Below are 19,966 nucleotides of genomic sequence, written 5' to 3'. Positions count from 1 at the left end.
CACCAGAGACAAAACGGATGCTGCCTCTACTCAACAGCAGACTCCAACACTGTGGGTCAAGGACACCGTTTCCACGTCTGTAACCCACTTCAGGTGTTTTGTGTTTTGATTTGTCTTGAGATAAGGTCTTGCTGTGTAGCCCAGGCTGGCCTTGAACTCACAGTGGCTCTCCTGTCTCAGCCCCCTGAGGGCTAGGATCATAGGTGTGCACCACCATGCTCAGTGAGGTATTTCATTATAACACCAGAAAACAGGCCCAAACACTGCCTGGCTGGACCTTGCTGCAGTTGAGCTGGACATGACACGTTCCCTAGGGGGTTTCCTGGCGTCTCTCACCTGTGGGCCTCGTGCACAGGTAATCACCTGGGGTGCTAGGACCCACCTGGAATCTGGTCCCCAACACCGAGCAGGGATCAAAGGACAGTGTTGACTGGACCTGGGCTCTCCTAAACCCACGAGAGCCCCTCTGTGCCACACCAGCATTCAGTAAGTGTGCACAGTGACAGGAAAGAGACAAAGAACACAGGAGTTTCAAGGGAGAAGAATTTACTGTGATTTACAGGGGGAACGACAGGCTGGTGACCAGCCACATGGCAGCTACCACTGAAAGCAAAATTTCTTACTACTGAAATCAGGAAACTCGGTTGATTTCAATAAAAACTGTTTTCCTCAAAGGAACAAGGCATTAAAGTTGAGACTATGAAAACGAACGATTTTTAAAAAAATTCCTTTCAAAAATTTGCATAGCCTTATATTCCTTATGAATAGAAAGTCATTTACATTTCTTGACTTCCAGTGGGTAAAAGATGGGGGGCTAACTCCCACAGGGCAAAGGAGGTTGCCATCTGCTCCCGTGCTGTGTTCAGGCGGGACATGTGGAGTCCTCCAGGATTTTCTTCAGGATGCCCTTGGTGTCCTGGGCGACCAAGTGAAGCATCCGCTTGTGTGTCACTTGTGCAAACCAGCGGACAGCACGGGGACCGAGCCACGGGACCCAGCGGAGCAGGCGGAGCAGCATCTTCATCACTGAGCAGGTGGCCAGGCGCAGTCTACAGTCTGCTCTGCGGAGACCACACAGATCCTGGGACCTCAGGAGGGTCCTGTACTCTGACACCACCCTCCCGGTGCTCCAGGCCACCTGCAGGAGGGAGTCGTCGTCTATGCCAAAGCACCCCCGGTAGACCCGCAGATAATGCTCCAGGTCATCGGCACCACAGCTGCCAAGGGTGTCCTCTGGACAGTTTTGCAGAACTCTGGTCTTCAGGGAGGCCACTTTCTCGTTAATGGTCTCCTTACACGCACAGGACATGGCCTCCAAGGGCCCACTGCACCGGATGTTGAAGATGTCGATCCTCAGCTCCTTCCTTAGATCTGGGAAGTCATGCAAATCGGGGTCGAGGCTGGATACCAGGAAGATGGGGGGTTTGTGCACCCCTTCCTTCAGGAGAGTCTCCAGGATATTCTCCTGGATGTTGCGCAGGAGGAGGCCCCGGGAGAGGGGGGTCGTGCTGAGGTCCCTGTCCACCTTGGTCCAGATGACGTAGAACCTCTTTCCCATGCCCTGGATGGTCTTGGCCAGCCTCACATGGTGCAGGCTGAACTGCTCGGACGCGATGAGGAGGAAGAGGTCGTACTGGCTGTGCTGCAGCTCTCTCAGGTAGTGCTCGAGGCTCTGGTCTGAAGCCCCCATGCCCGGGAGGTCCCACAAGAACACCTCGGGGAAGCTGGGGGAGGTGTACCTGGCCGGGGTCAGGGTGGTCCTCACCACCCCGGTGGGAGCCGAGGCCACGTCCTCATGTCCGATCCCTCGCAGGGCGTTGACGAAGGACGACATACCATTGCCGGAGTCCCCCGTCACGGCAAGGCTCACCGTGGCCCTGGATGCCATCTCCACCACCTTCCTGGCTATGGCGACCACTTCCAGCAGCTGCCCTTCCTTCACGGCCTTCTCCAGATCCCTGCTGACCTCCAGTGGGACGCCTCCGCCTCTGTGATAGGACACTCCAGATGTGAAGGAGGCAGACAGGGGCGTGCGATGGGACACCAGGTCTTCTTCCATGTTGGCCAGCAGAGGGGCCACCTGAGGAGCAGAGGGGCACGTGGGTTAGGAAGGGTGTGTGCGACACAGGAACCAATGCACTTCACACTCAGTGCAGGATTCCAGGTCCATTTGCAAAGAAACACTGAGGACACTGATGGCAATGGAGCGGGCATAGCGGGCACTGGGTGACGTGCACATCACCAGCGGTCAGGAGAGCCTGAGCCCTGCTCTGCAGCTGTCACGGCAACGGCTGGCCGTGAGGAGGACTGGTGAGGGACCAGGGCAGGAGAGGGTCAGCCAGGCCCCTCGTCGTGGGCAGGCCACACCCCTGCCTCTCTTCGGATGGGAGGGGAGGGCTGACCACTGCACCCACCAGCTCTCCGCACCCAGGCACTCAGGGGGAGGCCGCCGGGGTCCTCCCTGGGCTGCCCTTCTGCATCAGGAGTAGTGAAGTTACTTTTCATTCACACTGTGAAAGCGGCTTTTTTACTCTCAAGAGTTTTGTGGGGTTTTTTTTGTTTTTTTGTTTTTTTTGGCCAAATTGGGACATTATGGTGAGTACCTGTCACATACCCACTTCAGTGGAGACGTGGACACAAACTTCCCACATAATTTCAAGTTAACAACCATATGCACAATCCTGTGGGCAGATGGTGGTGTGCTTAGTAAAGGCCCTCGGGCTAGTCTGGGGACACAGGGCTATCTTGTTGGCTCTCTCTCTCTCTCTCTCTCTCTCTCTCTCTCTCTGTCTCTGTCTCGCTTTCTCTCTGTCTCTCTCTCTCTCTCTCTGTCTCTCTCTCTCTGTCTCGCTTTCTCTGTCTCTCTCTCTCTCTTTCTCTGTCTCTCTCTCTCTCTCTGTCTCTCTCTCTCTGTTTAGCAGGAGCTTTTAGAAAGCTCTGTTTTGTTAAGTGTCTTGGTCCGTGTTAGGCACACATAAGGACCTCATTCCTTACGGGGCGTTTGCCCCTGGGCATGATAGATTTGACTCTTTTTCCCGCTCTCCTACCTTCCCTTCAGCCTCTCTTGGACCGAATCTGAAAGGAGACTGAGGCACTGTGAGGTCGGACTTGGAAAGGAATTGTTGGGGTCCCCATTAGACCCCGTTTAGTCTTCTGACACACAGATAGTTCCTGCTTCACCACCAACAGCCCACGCGTGACGGCAGCCCAGCTTTCCCTTAAAGGTCTGGTCTGTCCCCTTCTTTGTGTGTGACTGCAAATGTTTAAAATTTCTGAAACTCAGAACGGGGATGTCTGAGCCTCAAAGATCCTCTCTGTTGAGCGAGGCGCTCTCTGCCTCACCCACCCCTGGGGTCTCCTGAAGTGGCTGGAAACCTGTCCTGGCCTCACCCCATGACCTGATGCTGCCCCACGAGGTCCACTCTTCTATCTCTGGGACATGGCTCACAGCCTCAGCAGGGGCTCCCTTCCTTCCCCCAGCTCTGTGAACATTTCCCCTCCCCTCGTACTTCCTGGGGGAGCCCCTGCCTGCTCAACACGCTCCCCACACCTGGTCCCCACACCTGCTGCAACTCATCCAGTCCCAAGGCCTGGACTCCGCCTCCCACGGAGGGGAGGGTGGGGACCTGGCCAGTGCTGGAGGCTGCACACACTCCTTGGAGCACCCAGGTGAGTTTCTGCCTGCGAGGTGCGAGGTCCTCTACCCACCTCCCAGGGATCGCGGGGGGGTTTTCACTACAGGCGACATGCAGGCACGCTGCTCCCGCGCTGAGGACTCTCTGGTCCTGTGAAGACACCTGAGGAAGTTGTTCCTCAGGGAATTCTTCTAGCCCCTCTCCTACTTAACACAACCGCAAGGAGGTCTCGTGTCTGTGCGTTTGTCTGGGCTCTGTCCGTTGTGTGCCTCCTCTCATTTAATCTTCTTCAAGCTCAACTAGAAAAGTGTTATCAGCGCCCCTGATGAAGGAGAAGAAGCAGAGTTAGGACTAAATCCCGAGGCCCCATCAGTCTGTGCCCGCGACAGGGATGCCATGTTTCCACGGCTCCATGCCGAAGGCGCACGGTGTTGTTTGACAGAACTGGCGCCTGCTGGGTGCTGAGACACTTCTCTGGGAACAGTGCCCGCTTACTGCAGGGGGTTCGCGCTCACCCTTACCAGGACGCATGTTTTGTAATTGAGGAGAGAGTGGAAACCAGTGTTTTCTGAGCCTCCTATTCTCATTCCAACGCTGGTTTCCAGTGGTGCAAGACAGCTCTCTCCACCTCAGTTACGGTGCTTTCCTGTTGCTGACCGCAACACCCAGTGCCCACAAGGAGGAAAAGTCTATTTTGGCTCATAGTCTGTAGGGTTTCAGTCCACAGCTGGGTGGCTCCAAGGCAGGGAGACACGGGAGAGAGACATGGCGGGGGAGAGAGAGGTCACGGCAGGGAGCGGGAAGCAGAAGGATCAAAGTGGGGCTGGAGGGCCCAGGCCCGCCCCAGTGCCCACCTCCTCCAGCCAGGCTTCCCCTCCCAACACCGCGGTGAGCTGTGAACCCATCAGTGGATTAATCCACATCCCCCCGTGAAGTCACTTTCCAAAGCCCCACGTACAAACACAAGACTCCCGGGACCTCCTGGTAAGTGGAGAACCAGTCAGCTGTGCCCTGAGCCTACCAGCACACGGGCTGAGAATCAAATGTCCTCCCCCTCCATGTTAGCAACTGGGGACCGAGGTCTCAACATGCCCTGGGAGGATGGCCGCATGCATACAGCACATATGGGGGATCTCCTTCTGTCTTGTGTTTGAAAGCAAATGTTTTCACTGATTTGCTTTGTTCTCACTGTTTTGCTCTATTCAGTATTCTGTCTTGATAGGTTTTATAATGTTCTGGTTTTGGTTTGATCTTGCTATACCTGATTGAATGGAGAGCTATTGTGAAGATAACGAGATATACTGTGGCACCTATCACTTATCCCTGTGTCCTGCTGTGAGGTTCTGTACCAACTTCACTGCATCCAGATTGCCTTTGTTCTGTCTTGTTCTGTTGTATTTTACTACCTTTATATAAAAAAAGAGAGACTCGGGACATCTAGATGTAAACCACAACATCACTTTAGCCCCACTCCTCAGAGCCCACCTTTCCAAGGACTTTATACACATGAGGCGAGGGAGCTATCTAGTGAAATTATCACAGATTTTGCCAGAGTCCAGAGGGAGGGAGGGCTATGGGGGAAAGCACAGCACACCTCAAATAGGCTTTGGAGCTGCACACCCCTGAGGCCACTGGCCACACTACCTGGAGTCTTCCAAGGGTCCCTGTGACGGTCCCAGGGGCCACAGTTTGTGCAGCCTGTGGTGGGACGGCAGGGTACCTGATCTGGGTGGCGGGTGAGTGGCGTGGTGTCAGGGTGGTGCAGAGGCAGACTGGCTCATGGAAGCTAGGTGAGTGGGATCCAGGACAAGGTCCGAGATGGGGAGATCCTGAGATGGGAGGAGTGAGGAGAGGAAAAGGGCTCGTGGCCGCTAATAACGTTCTGTTCTCACGCCTCGATCTGGTTCCCTGGTCTGTGGTCAGGTTCCAGTCCAGTGTTTGGACCCCGCAGAAGGGCAGCCCTGCATGGTGAAATTCTGCTCAAGAGAGTCAAAGGAGACAGACAGCAGGGAGCAACCAAGAACTAAGCCTTGCAAACCAGGAACTGATCAGGTTCTTCCCTCCTTTAAGGTGATTTTCTGAGCACCTGACCCAGCAATGTAGAACTGACCATCGAGCCCAGACACAGCTGCCTGTCCTCATGAATCACAGCAGCATTCATAGGAGCTGAGACTCAGAATCAGCCGAGGGGGCCATCCGTGGACACGAGTGAAGACAATGTGACATTCACATTCACACACACACACACACATGATGGAAGATCATTCAGCCCGGCAGGACAGTGAACTCCTGTCGTTCACAAAGAAGCGGGTAGAACTCAAGGACACTGAGTGAAGTGAACCATGCACAGAAAAACAGACAAAGTGGAAGAAAACCCGCCACTCCATTTGTCTATAAATAAACTGATACCCCGCAAGAGCCAGTTTTTCCAAAGTAGATAAAATACTTGAATCATCTGTTGTAAAAGTCCGGGCTCTCAGATGTACCCAAGGCTCTCTGTCCCCACCGAGAAAATCAGTAGAAGCAGGTGCCACACCCTGCCCTCTGTTTCCAGACTCTGTTCGGGTGCACAACACCAGGGACAGGGAGGTGACAGCCGGCCCTGTGCCTCCACGCTGGCGGGTGGATGGGTTCCATGCACCAACAATATTGTCACACTGTGCGGTGCCTTAAGGTTGTCACAGGGGGCCCCTGTCGTGAACACCCCATAAGCAGAGCAGGTCAGACCTAGACTTTCTTGCTCGGGAGGCAGGGGTCCCCCTTTAGTGTCTTTACATTAGCAGAAGTTCTTACCACGGTGCAGTTCAGAGCTTTGCACTTACCTTCAGAAAGCTGAATGTAAGTGGGTGTCTCTGGCTTTTCCAGAAAGGCATCCACTTCCTGGGAGAAGGTCACAACCTTCAAGTAAAGGGCTTTCCTTCTGGAAAGACCCAAATACATTCAGAAATGAGGCATGAGGCGAGAAGGGCTGAGGTCCTAGGAAAAGCCGACCATCAGGAAGGGAAGCAGAGCAGCCAAGGACAGGCCGAGCTGCCAGCCGGGCTTTGCTTGCAGGCCTGGACCCCTGCGTGGCTCTGGCTCCCTGCTGTGGTATATCTGTGTCTGAGCGCTGCCCGCTGGTCTCACAGGAGGGGACACAATGGCAGTGAGGCCAGCTTTCAGTTTCTGTTCCCGGAAATGAGCAGTTTCCAGGAGTCTGCAGGACAGTTCCCACACTGTCCATCAGGAGGAGTGAGAGAGCTGCAGGGCGGGCACCAGCTCCACTCCGGGCTTCCTAAGTCAGCCTGGGGAACCTGCAGCTGAGCACAGGCTGGCCGACTCCTGAGCCTGACCAGGCTGCTCCGCAGCCCCACCCGGGACACCAGGTCAGAGGGAGGACCTTGTGCAAGGCCACCGTCCAGACCCTGAGAGGCCCGCCCCTGTGACAGCTGCAGATGCAGTCTGTCCCCTGTGGCTGTTGTCTCCTGTGCCCTGCACCTGCTGCCTCCACCACACAGCTTGGCTCAGCCCCAGAGCTGTCATCCGCCTGGGACAAGAGGCTTGCTCCCCCAGGATAAGCTGAGCACTGATCTCAGCGTCTCCAGAATGGCAGCTCCAGCCTCAAACTCTCCCGGTCCCTCTGACTGATGGGCACTGTTGAGCGAAGTGTTTGTTCAGAGGATGCCCTGGGCCCCGACCTGGCTGGGCATGGAGGTGGCGTCTGCCAGGGGAGAGGGGCCCCCTGGTTCCCAGGTGAGGGGGTTGCTGGACAAGGCGTTGGGTTCTGAGCGGGCTCTGTGGACCTGTGTGGTCCAGCTGCCTCCTTTCTGATCCTGGAACTTCCCCATCTCTAGGGCTCACGCTGGCCCCTGCGGTCCCCTCCCTCACCCATGCAGTTCCCTCTGAGGGAAGGACCCCACAGCCACTCCTCCTCAGATCCCTGGGGCAGAGGCCCACAGGACAGCCCAGTGGGGTCCCAGGCTCTCTCAGCTCCTGGTCACCCCATCACCACTGTCTGGACTCTTCACGTGGCCACACACTCCAAGTCCCATGTCACACTCTGTGTTTCCCTCTATTTCCCATCTGTGCTGACTGACCGACCTACAAAGAGGGCAGGACAGACCTCAGGCCCCCACGCCACCCTGCAACCTTCCCCCAGCAGCAGGGCCAGCTCCCCAGGGAGTGTGTGCATGGGCCTCGGGCTGGGACACAGGGTTTGTGAGTCAGTTTTCTGGGTTCAGGGGCAGATTTCAAATGTTGGTAACTTGTGCAACCCCTCAGGGGCTGTGAGATTTCAAAGGTGACTGTGCCAGGCCTGATTTCTCCTTTCCCTCAGCAGGACAACCAGAAGCCCTTTGCCAGAGGATTCTTTGTGGATAGAGGTGGAGATAGGTAAGCAGTCAGTGAGGAGAGGACCAGGCCGCCCCACCGTTTGCAGGAAGCGAGCAGAGGACAGGAGCTCTGTATATCCAGGCTGCCCTGTCCTTGACACACTGATAGGGACAGTTGGATGAACATCCTCTGTGAGCACCTGCAGGGGCGGCAGGCAGGGAGAGTTAGAGGAGTTAAATGGGGGAGGGGAGGGGCAGAGAAATAGAGCCAGAGGGGAGAGAGCCAGAGGCAGAGAGGGAGTCAGGACAGAGAGGGAGACAGAGCTGATCAGGCCCCAGCCTGTCTACCAGGGCTCAGCTCCCTCCTGCCTCCTTCCTCTACCTCCAATTAAGCATAAAAGCAATCAAGTGGGTGTAGAGAGGCCACACTGACTCCATTTTGTCCCGATGCATCCGGTCAGCGATGGTATGGAAAAAGTGCAGGCCTTGAAACATCGCCCCGCCCCAAGGTGACAACATGAGGTCCTATAAGGTTAAGAAGCCAACAAGTTATATAGTCTGAGCATGTGCAATTTGAGTTTCTTTGCTCTATATCTCAACAAAAGCTGTTTGCTCAGGCTGGCCGGGCAGCAGCCATTCTGCTGAGCCTTGGTGTGTGCGACCCTTTATTTTCCCTTTGCTTGCAGAACCCCAGCAGGTGAGAAGAAGGCTGCAGTATAAAACCTCCCGCAGCATATCAGATACACGCCCCTGTGTGTGAGCCCCAACAACCTGCTCCTGCCCTGTCAGTACACTGGAGCGTGCGCGCACCCAAGGCCGTCCTGCTGTGAATCTCATGGGTCATGGGCGGGCCCCAGACAGCACAGAGGCCACAGCACACTCGTCCTAGAATGCACCCTTGCGTGGGTTAAGGGAGGGCTGATGGCCACATCCGGGTCTCAGAGCCCAGGACAGCCCTCGCTCTGGCAGCTCTCCGGTGGCGACAGCCATGTGCCAGGGAGGCTGAGAGCAGACTTGGTGCTTCCTGCTATCTCCTTCTCTTTCTCCCAACAAAGCCACCTTTCCCTATTTCCAACGAAGTGATTTTTCGAACCCTAGAGAAGGCTCTGCCCTCGCCAGGCAGAACTACATCAGGGGCCCAGATTGTCCTAGTCAACACAAGGCCTCCCGTGCCCCAGGCTCTCATGGCTGTCTCTTGCAGGTTGAAGAGAGGGAAGAAGATGACTTCTGTCCCTGCTCCCGTTGTCTCCATAAGGGAAGGGGTGGTTGCAATTTCATAAGACTCTGGACTCTGGCGGGGGATGCAGGGCCGGTCACCCTGAGTGTGGGACACAGCGTTGACTGCCTAGACATAGCACTGTCCCCGGAGGAGGAGAGCCTCCTGGCTCAGGGAGATACAGGCCACTGGCCAGAGAAGGCATCTCGCCACTCCCGAGGGGCCAGGTCAGCTCTCCAGTCCCTCTTGATGCCCCCCCATAGGGTGAATACCCCTTCAGAGCTGGGCAAAGAGGACCAGGGCAGAGAGAAGACCTCAAAGTGACCCACGGCCACTGCAGAGGAAGAGAGACACACACAGACTAGATGGTGAGAGCCAGAGGAGACTCACAGGGTACTGCTCTGTCCCGGGCCCTGCTCCTGGACGTCCAGGTCAGAACTGCCTCCCTCCTGAGGCTCTCGGTCTGCCTGGAGGTTTGGCAGTGCGAGTCTCGGGGCCCCGGAGCCCCAGCACTGCCCCAGCAGCATCTAACCTCCTCTTGCCCTCTGAGTCACTGTTACTCTGGAAATTAGCAGAGATTCCTCAAAAACTAAAAGCCTCTCTGGTTTCCTTTTGGTTTTCTTCACTGTCTGCCTTACTGGTCAGCCCACCCCTATGAGGGTGTGGCCCGGGCCAGGCTGTGGGAGGTCCTTCCTCTTTAGTGCTCCCTGGGGCTGGTGACAGGGTGCACAGGTCCTGGGGACTCACACTTCCTCACCTCCTGCCCTCTGAGCTGACCAGGCTGACACCGTGTTGGTATCCTGGAGAACTCAGGGCTCGCAGGCCACGTTGCTAGGCTCTGGAGAGCGGTGAGCACTTGGGGTTCAGCATTTCTCCTCCTGCAGTGGACACAGCGGGTGTGTTCCCTCACTAGCCATCTGCCTGAGGCTGGTGAGTGAGGATGCTGCTAAGTCTGAGGGGCCGGGGCTCTCACTATGTGCATAGTGGGCTGGGCCGGGCACTCTGTGGGGATGGGAGGCAAGGTCAGCTCACCCTCCTCCCACAGCAGAGACACTGGTCTCTGAAGACTCCTTTTGTTTTTGTTGTTGTGAAATTGTGAGAACGTTTGGACTGAGCAGACTATTTGCTGGGTGTCTCCCACTGCAGATGACGCCGTGCACTATCCAAATATCAGTGTTTTATAATGCTAGCTTGTCGGGCGTAGAATGTCTTAGAAATCTGTTTTTCGTCATCGATAATGCAGACAGTGTTTCTCGAGGGTGACGCGCATGTGCTCCGAGTCTGACTGAGCCTGACTACCCTCAGCAGCTGCTATATGGCTTTATTAACTGCCCCTGAAAACTCCGTCCTATTTTAGGGACCCTCAGAGGGTTCCGGGGCCCAGGCCCTTTTTAGGAGGTGGAAAAGCAAGCCGTGGGCTGTGAGCAGGAAGCAGTTTTCAAGCAGCTGTGTGATTCGAAGCTGAGGCTGTGGTTTCTCATGTGCATCCGTGTTACTCCCAACTTCCCCTGCACCTGTGAAGCTTAAAAAAACACAAGCAGAGTCAGATTTACGAGTCTGTTGGTGAACAAATGGCAAAGGAAAACCTGGTCTCCATGCACAGTGGGAGATACTGAGCCGTAGAGAAGGACAGAATTCCATCCTGTGTGGCTCCACGGTGAGCAGGAGGACAGCCAGAAATAGGCCGGGAAGACAGATGTGCCTGTTCTCACTCTTCTGTGGGATCTAAAAAGTTCATCAGGTAGAAACAGAGAATACGATACTGGTGCCCCAGAAGGAGAGTGGGGGGCAGCGTGTCAGCCAGCAGCAGTGCACAGTCCCTGGGACGGCCCAGGTAGAGGGAGCACAGCTGCATGCTGGCTCCTGTGTCCAGGCCCAGCCCTCGCCCACACTCCCGCGCTCTGGGCCGGCGGCGGGGCCTCTCACTGCCTGGAGCTCCTTGTACAGAGGCCTGCGCGCCACTCCTTATCTGGGGAGCAAAGGTGGAAGGAGAGGGGAAGAGCCCCGTGTCCCTCCCAGGACACCCAGCAGCCTGACTTCCATCCCAGCCCCACCTCCTGCAGGCCCATCGCCACCCAGGAGCACCATGGGCAGGGACCAAGCCACCAGCACCGGGGTTCAGGGGAGCCTCAAGATCCAGGTGGAGCAGGGAGGGCAGGGTGCTCCTGAGGACGACACAGATGACAGGGAGCAGGGTGGCTTGCAGTAGCACAGAGCGGGAGTGTCGGGACGCGGGGTCCCTTGCACACAGCCAGGAGAGAGGATTCTCGGTGTGTCCCAGCCAGGCAGTGGTCCGTGTTTGAGTGGGTGGGTGGATAGATGTTCATGGCTTTGACTTTGTCACTGACACCACACACACACGTGTGGAAAACCACCCTGTGAATCGTAGATATGAGCAGCTATCCTGTGTCATTTTAAAGTTAAGTGTATTGGTACCTTGTAGATACACATAGTGATCCTCACCGTAGGGAGTTTGTACCTGTGCGTGACATGTTTTGGTCCCTGTCTTTCCCCAGCCCCTCCTCTTCCCCTCCCTGTTTACAAAGCTGTTTTCATTTTATCCTTTTTTGGGAAATCACTTTTCTTTCCCTTCCATCTTTCTCCCTTCCCCGTCCCTAGCTCCTTGGTCCTTTTGAGCATTTGGTCCTTCCTTCCTATTTCAGATCCTCTCACCAGGGAGACACGGTGACAGTCACATGTGTGAGTCCAGTGTATTTCGCTTGGAAGGAAGGTCTCAAGTTGCACCCGTTAATCTAGAAATGGCTCGTGCGCGTCATTCTTATGGCTGAGTAGTACTCCACTGTTTGAAAACACACATCTTTTTTATCCATTCCTCAGGGGATGGGCATTTGGGCTGTTTCCAAGGCTTAGGTATTACAAACGGTGCTGCTATAAACATGGGTGCTCTTATATTGCTGTGGACGGATGTTTTAATTCTTCTGGGGTAATACCAGAAGGGGTATATTTGAGTCTAATGGTCCCACTAGTCCTGGTTTTCTGAGAATCGTCACACTGATTTCCACAGTGTTGCAGCAGTCTACACTCCCACCAACAGGGAAAAAAATCCCTTTTCCCTGCCACAGCCTCTCCATGATTATTGGTTGATTTGTTGATAATAACCATTCTTCCTGGAGTGAGAAGGAACCTCCACATTGTTTCCATTCGTGTGTCTCAAATAATCAGTGATAGTGAACATTTCTTCATGTACTTAGTTCCCATTTGTATTTCCTCATCTGAGAAGAGTGTGTTCATGTCAGATGCCCATTTTTGGATTGGGTCTTTAAATTTGGGGATCTGATTGTTTAAAATTGTTTATATGTTCTAGGTGTAAGTCCCCTGTCTAGGAGACAGCGGGGTCACGTTTTTTCCCACTGTGTGGGCTGTCTTCACTCTGTTGGTGATGTCTTTGGCTGTGTGGAAACTTTCTCAGAGGATGAGACCCCAGCTGCTGGCTCTGTGTAGTAGTTCCTTTGCGGTCAGGGCTTTGTTCCTGAGACCCTTTTACACAGCTGTCCGCTCCAGGGTCCTGCCTATTCTGGCCTCCAGCAGGTTCAGTGCTTCTGTGTCAACTTTAGTTTACTGCATGGTGGTAGACATGGATCCAGCTGTAGCCTTTGGCATTTGGAAAGCCGGTTTTCCAGCACCGTTTATCAAAGAGGCCATCTTTCTCCCAGGGAATGTTTGTCTCCTGATCAAAGATGAGGTGTGGCTCAGTGTGTTTGAAGTTGTTTCTGCCTCTTCTCGCCTGTTCCACTGATCCTCACGTGTGTGTTTGTACCTGCTGTTTTCCTGTTATCACAGTTGTTTGTAGTATAATTTGAAGTCAGGGACTATGATGCCCCCTGCCTTGCTTTTACTGCCAAGAATTGTTGTTGCCATTCTAGGCCTCTTCTGGTTCCACATGAATTTTAGGAATGTTTTCTTCTTCTGTGAGGTACGCTGATGGTATTTGGGTTGGAATTGCATGAAATCCGTATGGCACTTTTGAGAGTATAGCCACTTTCACTGGGCTGGTTCTTCCTATCCGTGGTCAAGGGTGTCTTTGCATTTACTGATACCTTCTTCAGTCTGTTCTTTCAGGGTACTGAAACTGTCAATGCACAGGCCTTTGATTTCTTTTGTTAGATGGATTCCTATTTCATTTTTGGATGGTATTGTGAAAGATGTGAGTTCCCTAATTTCTCTCTCTGTGAGTTGGAGGCTTTGTACAGGAATGCTGTTTGGAGTGTTGACTTTGTGTCCAGCTATGCTCCAGAATATGGTTATTAAGTCTACAAGTCTTTTGATGGAGTTTTTGGGATCTTGTACATAGAGTATCACCTGCAAAAAGTGATATTTAACTTCTTCCTTTCTTATCTGTATTTCTTTTTCTTGTCTAATTGATCTAGCTAGTGTTTCCAGAACTATATTGAATATGCATGGTAATAGTAGACATTGTTTCCTCATTCCTGATTTTAGATGAAAGCTTTTCATTGTTAACCACTTAGTATGATGTTAGCTGTTGATTTGTCATAGATGGATTTTATCAGATGGAAGTAAAGGCCATCAATTTCAATTTTCTCTTGGTACTGGGAATCGAACTCATGACCCCTCAATTTCAATTTTCTGTGGAGGTTTTTTTTTTAATCATGAATAAGTGTCAAACTTTGTCACAACTTTTTCTGTGTCTATTGTGAGTGATTTTTGTCTTTGGCTCTGTTAACATGACGTCTTACACTTACTGATTTGCATATATTGAACCATCCCTGCATCCCTGGATGAATCTTCCTTTGTCACGATGAATAATTTCTTGAAGACTTGCTGTGTCCCATTTGTCAGTGTCCTATTGAGGATGTTTTGGTCAGTGTTCAGGAGGGAGATTGGCTGGCAGTTTTCTCTTATCGATTGGGTCCTTCTCTAGTTTTGATACCAGGATAATACTTGCCCTCACGAATGACTTTGCAAGTGTTGCTTCCCTTTTAGTTTCATTAAAGTTTCAGCAGGAATAGCATTATATCTTGTCTAAATTCCTTTTAAATTTCAACAGTGAATCCGTGTGGACCTAGGCTTTTCTCTGTCGGGTAGGTTTTTAGTTACATTTAAATTTCATTGACTGATATCTGGTCATTTATAATTTTGATATCTTCTCAGCTCAGTTGGGCAATTCATGTGTCTAGCAGTCTGTTCATTTCTTCTTTGTTTTCCATCTTATTAGAATACAGGTTCACAAAGTAGATACTCATGATCTTCTGGACTGCCACAGAATCTCTTGTGATTGCACTCTTTTTGTTCCTAATTGCATGAATTTGAGTCTTTACTTTGGGAAGGTTTGCTAAAGTTTTATCAATTTTATTTAATGTTTTGAAGAACCAGCTCTTCAATTCATTGGTCCTTTGTATTGTTTTCTGAGCCTCAATTGTATTAATTTTTGCTCTTTTCTTTATAAGTTGCTCTCTCATAACAAAGTTTGTTAATTAAGTTGTTTACTTGAGCTCTGTCTTTTCCTGATGTGAGAATTCACCACCATGAATTTCCCTCATAGGACTGCTTTCATTGCATCCCATTGGTTCTAGTATGTTGTATCAGTCTTATTATTTAATTGTAGGTAGTTTAATTTTTTCTTTAATTTCCTCTGTGAAAGTTTAGTTTTTCTGGTGAATATTGTTTAATTTCTAAGTGTTTGTGTAGTTCTTATGATTTATTTTGCTGTTGATTTCTATTTTGATTGTACCTTGGTCAGATAATATACATGGGACATTTCCATTCCTCTGCCTTTATTAAAGTGTGTTATACAGGATAGTATGTGGTCTATTTTGGCGAATGTCCCATGGGCAGCTGAGATGAATGTGTATTCTCATGTTGTGGCATTGAACACTCTATAGACATCTACTAAGTTCATATTTTCACAGGTCTACATTAGTTCTGATATTTCTTTGTTGATTTTTGTCTAGTTGATCTATCAGATTGTGATAGTGGGGTGTTATGGTCCCCCATTAGAACTGTGTTAGTGCTCATTTGATTTCTCATGTCCACTATTATTAGTTTTATGTAGCTGGGTTTTGGGTACACCAGCATTTGGTGTGTATGTATTTATGGGTGTTGTCTCTTCTTGATCTTTTCCCTTAACAAGTATGTAGTGACTCTGTCTCTTCTGATCCATCAGTCTTACTCTGAAGTTCACATTGTCTGCATCTAGAATTGCTACCCCTGCTTTTTTCCAGGCATCTGTGGCATGAAGTATTGTGTTCCATCCTTTGACTTTGAGTCTCTGGATTTCTCTCTGAATTAAATGTATTTCTTGCATGCAGGACATTGTTGAATTTTGCTGCTTGACCCGTGTTGCCGGTCTGTTTCTCTAGATTGTTGAATTGAGACCATTTACATTGATGGTGATAAGCGATCTGTATCGGCTTATCTTTTTCATCTTATTTTGCTGTTGTTTTCCTATCTTTCCCCTCTGTTTAATTGTTTGCCTTCCCCGGTGGCTTCTTTATATTGCTGTTCTTGTGCTTGTGATTTTTGTTTTCTCTTTCTAAAATATCCTTCAGAGCATTTTAGAGGCCTGGTTTGATTGTCATGAATTTCTACGGTTGTTATTTGTCATAGAAGTATCTTAGTTTTTCGTCAAGTTTGAAAGATAATTTTGCAGTGTACATTAATGTGAGTCAGAGGTTGTTTTCTTTTAGGGCTTGACATACCTCACTCCAAATTCTTGTAGATTTGAGGACTTGTGTTGAGAAGTCTCCTGGGATTCTGGCAGGCTTTCCTTTACAGGTGACTTGTTTCTTTTCTCTAGTTGCTTTTAATTTCTGTTCTAGTGCTGAGTTTTAGTAATCTTGATTATTATATCCATCAGCATAAATTTATTTTGGTCATGGCTACTTGGAGTTCTACATGCTGCATTTATTTGTATGTCAAATTCTTTATGTTTGGGAGTTTTCTAGCATTACGTCTGTGAAGAGGTTTTTTATGGCATTTGTGCTGTCTCCAGCTTTCTTGTTGACTCCAATCAATCTTATGTTGCTCTGATTTGCTTCATCTTACAGCTGACTTTGCATAGTCTCTGGCTATTTTTAAGATAACTTTCCTTTTGTGATCATTAGCCACAGTCCTGTCTTCTCAATCTGATATTCTGTCTTCACCTCTGTTCAGTCTCTTGCATATACTTTCACAGAGTTTTAATCTCCTGGATTTCTGTTTGAATCTGGGTCGCAGGTTCCATTTCTTTCCTATAGTGGGTGTTTATGGCGTCCATCACTTTCCTACGCTCCTGTATTTTTAAAATCTGTGTCTGCTCTAATTTCTGTCATTTTGATCATTTCTATTTTTACCTGAGAGATTATTTTCGCTATAGTCTCATCCATTTGTTTGTTCACTTCTGCTGGTATCATTTTCAGGAAGTTCCAGATGGAGTATTTCAATTTCCTCTAACTCACTGTGCTCTAGACTTGTCTTGGGTGGGCTAGAAGTCTGGGGCTACATTTTTCTTCTGTCTCTTGTCATTTTCTGTTTTCCAGTTTAGTGTTCTGTGTTTGTGCTTGTAGATTCCTACAGTTGGTAGCTTTATCTGTAGTGCTGAGTCTTCCCTAGGAAATGTCTGTTCCTCAGCGATGTCTTCTGGATGTAGGTGGTTCTTGGTCTTTGTGTCTATCTCAAGAACTTACTTTCCAAATATATTATGGATGAGAAGACGCTGCGTATTTGGCTCAGCATCCAGTCCTTTGCTACTGGAATAAAGTAATAGTTATGACCCCAGACAATGACAGAATTTTCATACAAAGAAGAAAAACTGATTATAACAGGTATGAAATCCTCTTTAAAGTAATACAATTAGCAAGCTGGGTGTGGTGGCTCACGCCTGTAATCCCAGCACTCGGGAGGCTGACGTAGGGAAGATCATTGTGTGTTCCAGACGAACCTGGGCTATAAAGTGAGCTCAAGGCCAGCCTGAACTGCATAGCGATACCCCATCTCAAAAAAGACCAAAAAACAAATACAATTAGCAATAATAATAGCATCAAACGCAGGCTGACTACTGATAAGCTTGGATAAATATTAAGCTGATGCTTTACCTATGAGAGCAGATTCTACAGTTGTGTAACAAAACTCAACATATACCAGAAACTTGGATGCAATGATTTTCCTCTCAGCAAAGTGGCTTTACCCCACTGTGGGTTAAGGGGCTTAGGGGACCAGATAGAGAGATGAATTAAGTGAAATATAGATGAAGCAAGGCTAAATGGAAAAGGATTATCTCCAAAATTTTTGGAAACAGGAGAACACAGGGGTGAAGAATGAAAGACAAAGCAGAGGAGTTTTGAAGTGGAGCAGAAGGAGACAGTGTTCACTAACATGAAAATATCGTAAAACCTAGAGAAATTGTTCGGAAAACGAGAAAGAAGATGAGTAGAAGAAAACAAAAGACTAAATAATGAAGGAAGAAAGAAGGAACGACCAGACCGAAGAAGGAAAATCAATCATGTAAAGAGAAAGAAAAGCAGTGGAATTCCTCTGGCATCCACATTGGTGTGGGAGTACCAGTTCAAACCCCACAAGTGTGCTGTGTGACCTGCCACCTGTGCAGGGGGATTTATGCTGGGTGTGGGGCTGAGCTTGGCCTCCGGATGTGGAGGCAGGCACTGGTCCCCCTTGCTGGAGTTCTCCTCAGACCTTTGATGCAGAATGGTGGCCCCACCCGCCTGCTCCTGTGCTGGGTGTCTGTGTGCTGCAGCAAAATCGCTGAGCACCTCATCTACCAGCTCCTGGCTCGGATTCTCCCCGCTGCTTCAGACTTCCCCACGCCACTGGTCCAGCCTGTCCACTGTGCCCCGCACCAGGGCCTCCCCTCTGCTGGTCCTGCCTGCCCAGGGTGCCTGTGTCGAGTTTTCTGGAAAACAGAAATCTAATCTCTTCTCATTCTGAAGATCAAAAATTGAAAGGCTAATTTCTAGGGTGCAGAAACTGAATGTGGGGAGGACCGGCTCCCTGAGGCTGTGGGATGAGGCACTTCCTGTGTCTGCCCGCATCTCCGCCTCCCTGCATCCTGGCTCCAGCCCTCTCTCCACCTCTCTGGCTCCCACTCCACCTGTGCTTCGTCCTCCATGTCCTTTTCCTGTCCTGTCTGTCCTGCCTAAAATCGTGTCAGAAGTCCCTTGAGGTATTGAGGCCTGTCCTTCTGTTTGGATGCTGCTTCCCTGTGACTGTTTTCTCTCCTTTTTACAGACCTTCCCGAGTCACCTGCCATGGATGCCCTGATCTCAGATTTCCTGAAGAATTTGACTCAAAAGAATTTCCAGCAATTAGCTGCTGACTTTATGTCTCAAAGTGCTGCCTTCATCAGTAATGCTGGAGGTGTCATTCCGCCAGAAACTCTCAGTAAAATTGAAGCAGTCCTCAAAGAAGGGAACCTACGGGCTGCGGTGGATATAATTGAAGAAATACTCAGTGAGGCCAAAAATGCTGCCCTGGAAGTGGCTGTGATCGGCGGGTCGGGGACAGGCAAGTCCAGTTTCATCAATGCCCTCAGAGGCCTTGGTCACGAGGAGGAAGGGGCGGCTGAGGTTGGGGTTGTGGAGATCACCAAGAAGAAAACCCCCTATAAACATCCAAAATACCCCAACGTGACCTTCTGGGACCTGCCTGGGACCGGGACGCCCACCTTCACCCCGGACACGTACCTCGAAGCAGTGGGCTTTGCCACATTCGACTGCTTCATCATCATTTCCTCCTCCCGCTTCACCTGCAACGATGCTCTCCTGGCCCGGAAAATCCAGGAAGCTGGGAAGAACTTCTACTTTGTTAGAAGCAAGGTGGACAGTGATTTATATAATGAGCGGAGAGGCAAGCCCCAGTCCTTCCAGAGGGAGAGAGTTCTCCAGCTGATCCGAGACAACTGCCTGGCTAACCTCTATGACATAGGAGTGCCTGACCCGCGCATCTTCTTGGTCTCCAACTTTGAGCTGCATGACTTTGACTTCCCAGGTCTGCAGAGGACGCTGCTGGGGGAGCTTCCTGCTCACAAGCGCCAGGCCTTCGCAGTCATGCTGCCCACACTTTCAGATGCTTGCATTGAGCTGAAGAGAGGTTTCCTCAAGCAGAAGATCTGGCTGGACGCTGTGAAGTCCTCAGCTCTGGCTTTCATTCCCTTTATGCCCATCCTCAAAGGCTTTGATTTGTCTGAACAGGAAGCGTGCTTGAAGCTTTACCGAAAATATTTTGGCTTGGATGATAAGTCCATTGCAGAGACTGCCATGAAGCTTGGCACATCGGTGCAGGATATCAAGGGCTACACCAGGTGCTTGGATTTCTGGGCCCTGGTGAAGGATGACAGCACAGCGGCAAAGGCCATGCGCTGTGCTGAAAGCTTCTGCTCAGTGAACGGAGGTGTCACATCTGTTGTCGCCCAGTTTCTGAAAGCCTGCTTTCTACGCTCAAAATTCCTTGATACAGTGGCTGACGATGCTAAGCTCCTCTTGCATAAGATTATAAATGCTCACATTTGAGCAAGGGAGAAGCACTGAGGCTGGCCCAACAGAGCTGGAAATGGACCTCAGGTCTTGCATCATTGGGGGTGGTGCTCTTCCTGCCAATCCTGGCTCAGGGTCCCCGAAGGAAGAAGAAATCTCTGTTCCGTGAAGAAGGCCATGGCTGTCCATGGTACCTCACCGCAGTGCACAGTGGCTTGGCCTGGACTTTCTTCTGCCAGTATTTCCTAATGTGATCAAAACCTGACACTGAGATACTGTGCAATAGCTTGCAGTTAATCTGAGGTAGTCTGCTAATTCCTTTTATTTCTTCTGTTCATAAACACGTTAAAATAATCACAA

General features: G+C 50.6%; 2 protein-coding genes across 6 annotated transcripts; one reads left to right on the top strand and one right to left on the bottom strand.

Moving 5' to 3' along the window:
• Window positions 1-529: 529 nt before the first annotated feature.
• On the bottom strand, window positions 530-9,692 carry LOC100728392 (immunity-related GTPase family M protein). Of its 3 annotated transcripts, none has more exons than XM_063230533.1 (3): window positions 9,552-9,692; window positions 3,709-3,957; window positions 530-2,080 (listed from the first exon to the last, which is right to left on the bottom strand). In XM_063230533.1, the coding sequence occupies exon 3, from the start codon at window positions 2,057-2,059 to the stop codon at window positions 863-865; it is 1,197 nt and encodes a 398-aa protein (XP_063086603.1). In that variant the 5' UTR covers window positions 2,060-2,080; window positions 3,709-3,957; window positions 9,552-9,692; the 3' UTR covers window positions 530-862. The 3 variants fall into 3 exon arrangements, with proteins under 3 accessions (XP_063086603.1, XP_013002171.1, XP_003464535.2); XM_013146717.3 differs by lacking the exon at window positions 9,552-9,692 and adding an exon at window positions 6,458-6,918; XM_003464487.5 differs by lacking the exons at window positions 3,709-3,957; window positions 9,552-9,692 and adding an exon at window positions 6,458-6,925.
• On the top strand, window positions 7,086-19,966 carry LOC100730602 (interferon-gamma-inducible GTPase 10). Of its 3 annotated transcripts, none has more exons than XM_063230530.1 (2): window positions 7,086-7,367; window positions 18,363-19,966. In XM_063230530.1, the coding sequence occupies exons 1-2, from the start codon at window positions 7,262-7,264 to the stop codon at window positions 19,640-19,642; spliced, it is 1,386 nt and encodes a 461-aa protein (XP_063086600.1). In that variant the 5' UTR covers window positions 7,086-7,261; the 3' UTR covers window positions 19,643-19,966. The 3 variants fall into 3 exon arrangements, with proteins under 3 accessions (XP_063086600.1, XP_013002183.1, XP_063086601.1); XM_013146729.3 differs by lacking the exon at window positions 7,086-7,367 and adding an exon at window positions 9,868-10,009; XM_063230531.1 differs by lacking the exon at window positions 7,086-7,367 and adding an exon at window positions 10,881-10,902.

Source organism: Cavia porcellus, unplaced genomic scaffold (genome assembly GCF_034190915.1).
Source record: "Cavia porcellus strain 051 isolate PalLab524CR breed Dunkin Hartley unplaced genomic scaffold, mCavPor4.1 scaffold_19, whole genome shotgun sequence".
In the NCBI taxonomy this organism is placed as follows: domain Eukaryota; kingdom Metazoa; phylum Chordata; class Mammalia; order Rodentia; family Caviidae; genus Cavia; species Cavia porcellus.
Note: the sequence above shows the minus strand (reverse complement) of the source record. Positions and strands in the feature narration are given on the sequence as shown.

Coding starts and splice junctions, on each gene's coding strand:
- LOC100728392 (XM_003464487.5), bottom strand. CDS start 6,508: ATGCCTTTCTGGAAAAGCCAGAGACACCCACTTACATTCAGCTTTCTG. Junction 2,081..6,457: donor TTACATTCAGCTTTCTGAAG/GTAAGTGCAAAG, acceptor TCTGCTCCTCAG/GTGGCCCCTCTGCTGGCCAA.
- LOC100730602 (XM_063230530.1), top strand. CDS start 7,262: ATGGGCACTGTTGAGCGAAGTGTTTGTTCAGAGGATGCCCTGGGCCCC. Junction 7,368..18,362: donor AGGGGCCCCCTGGTTCCCAG/GTGAGGGGGTTG, acceptor TCCTTTTTACAG/ACCTTCCCGAGTCACCTGCC.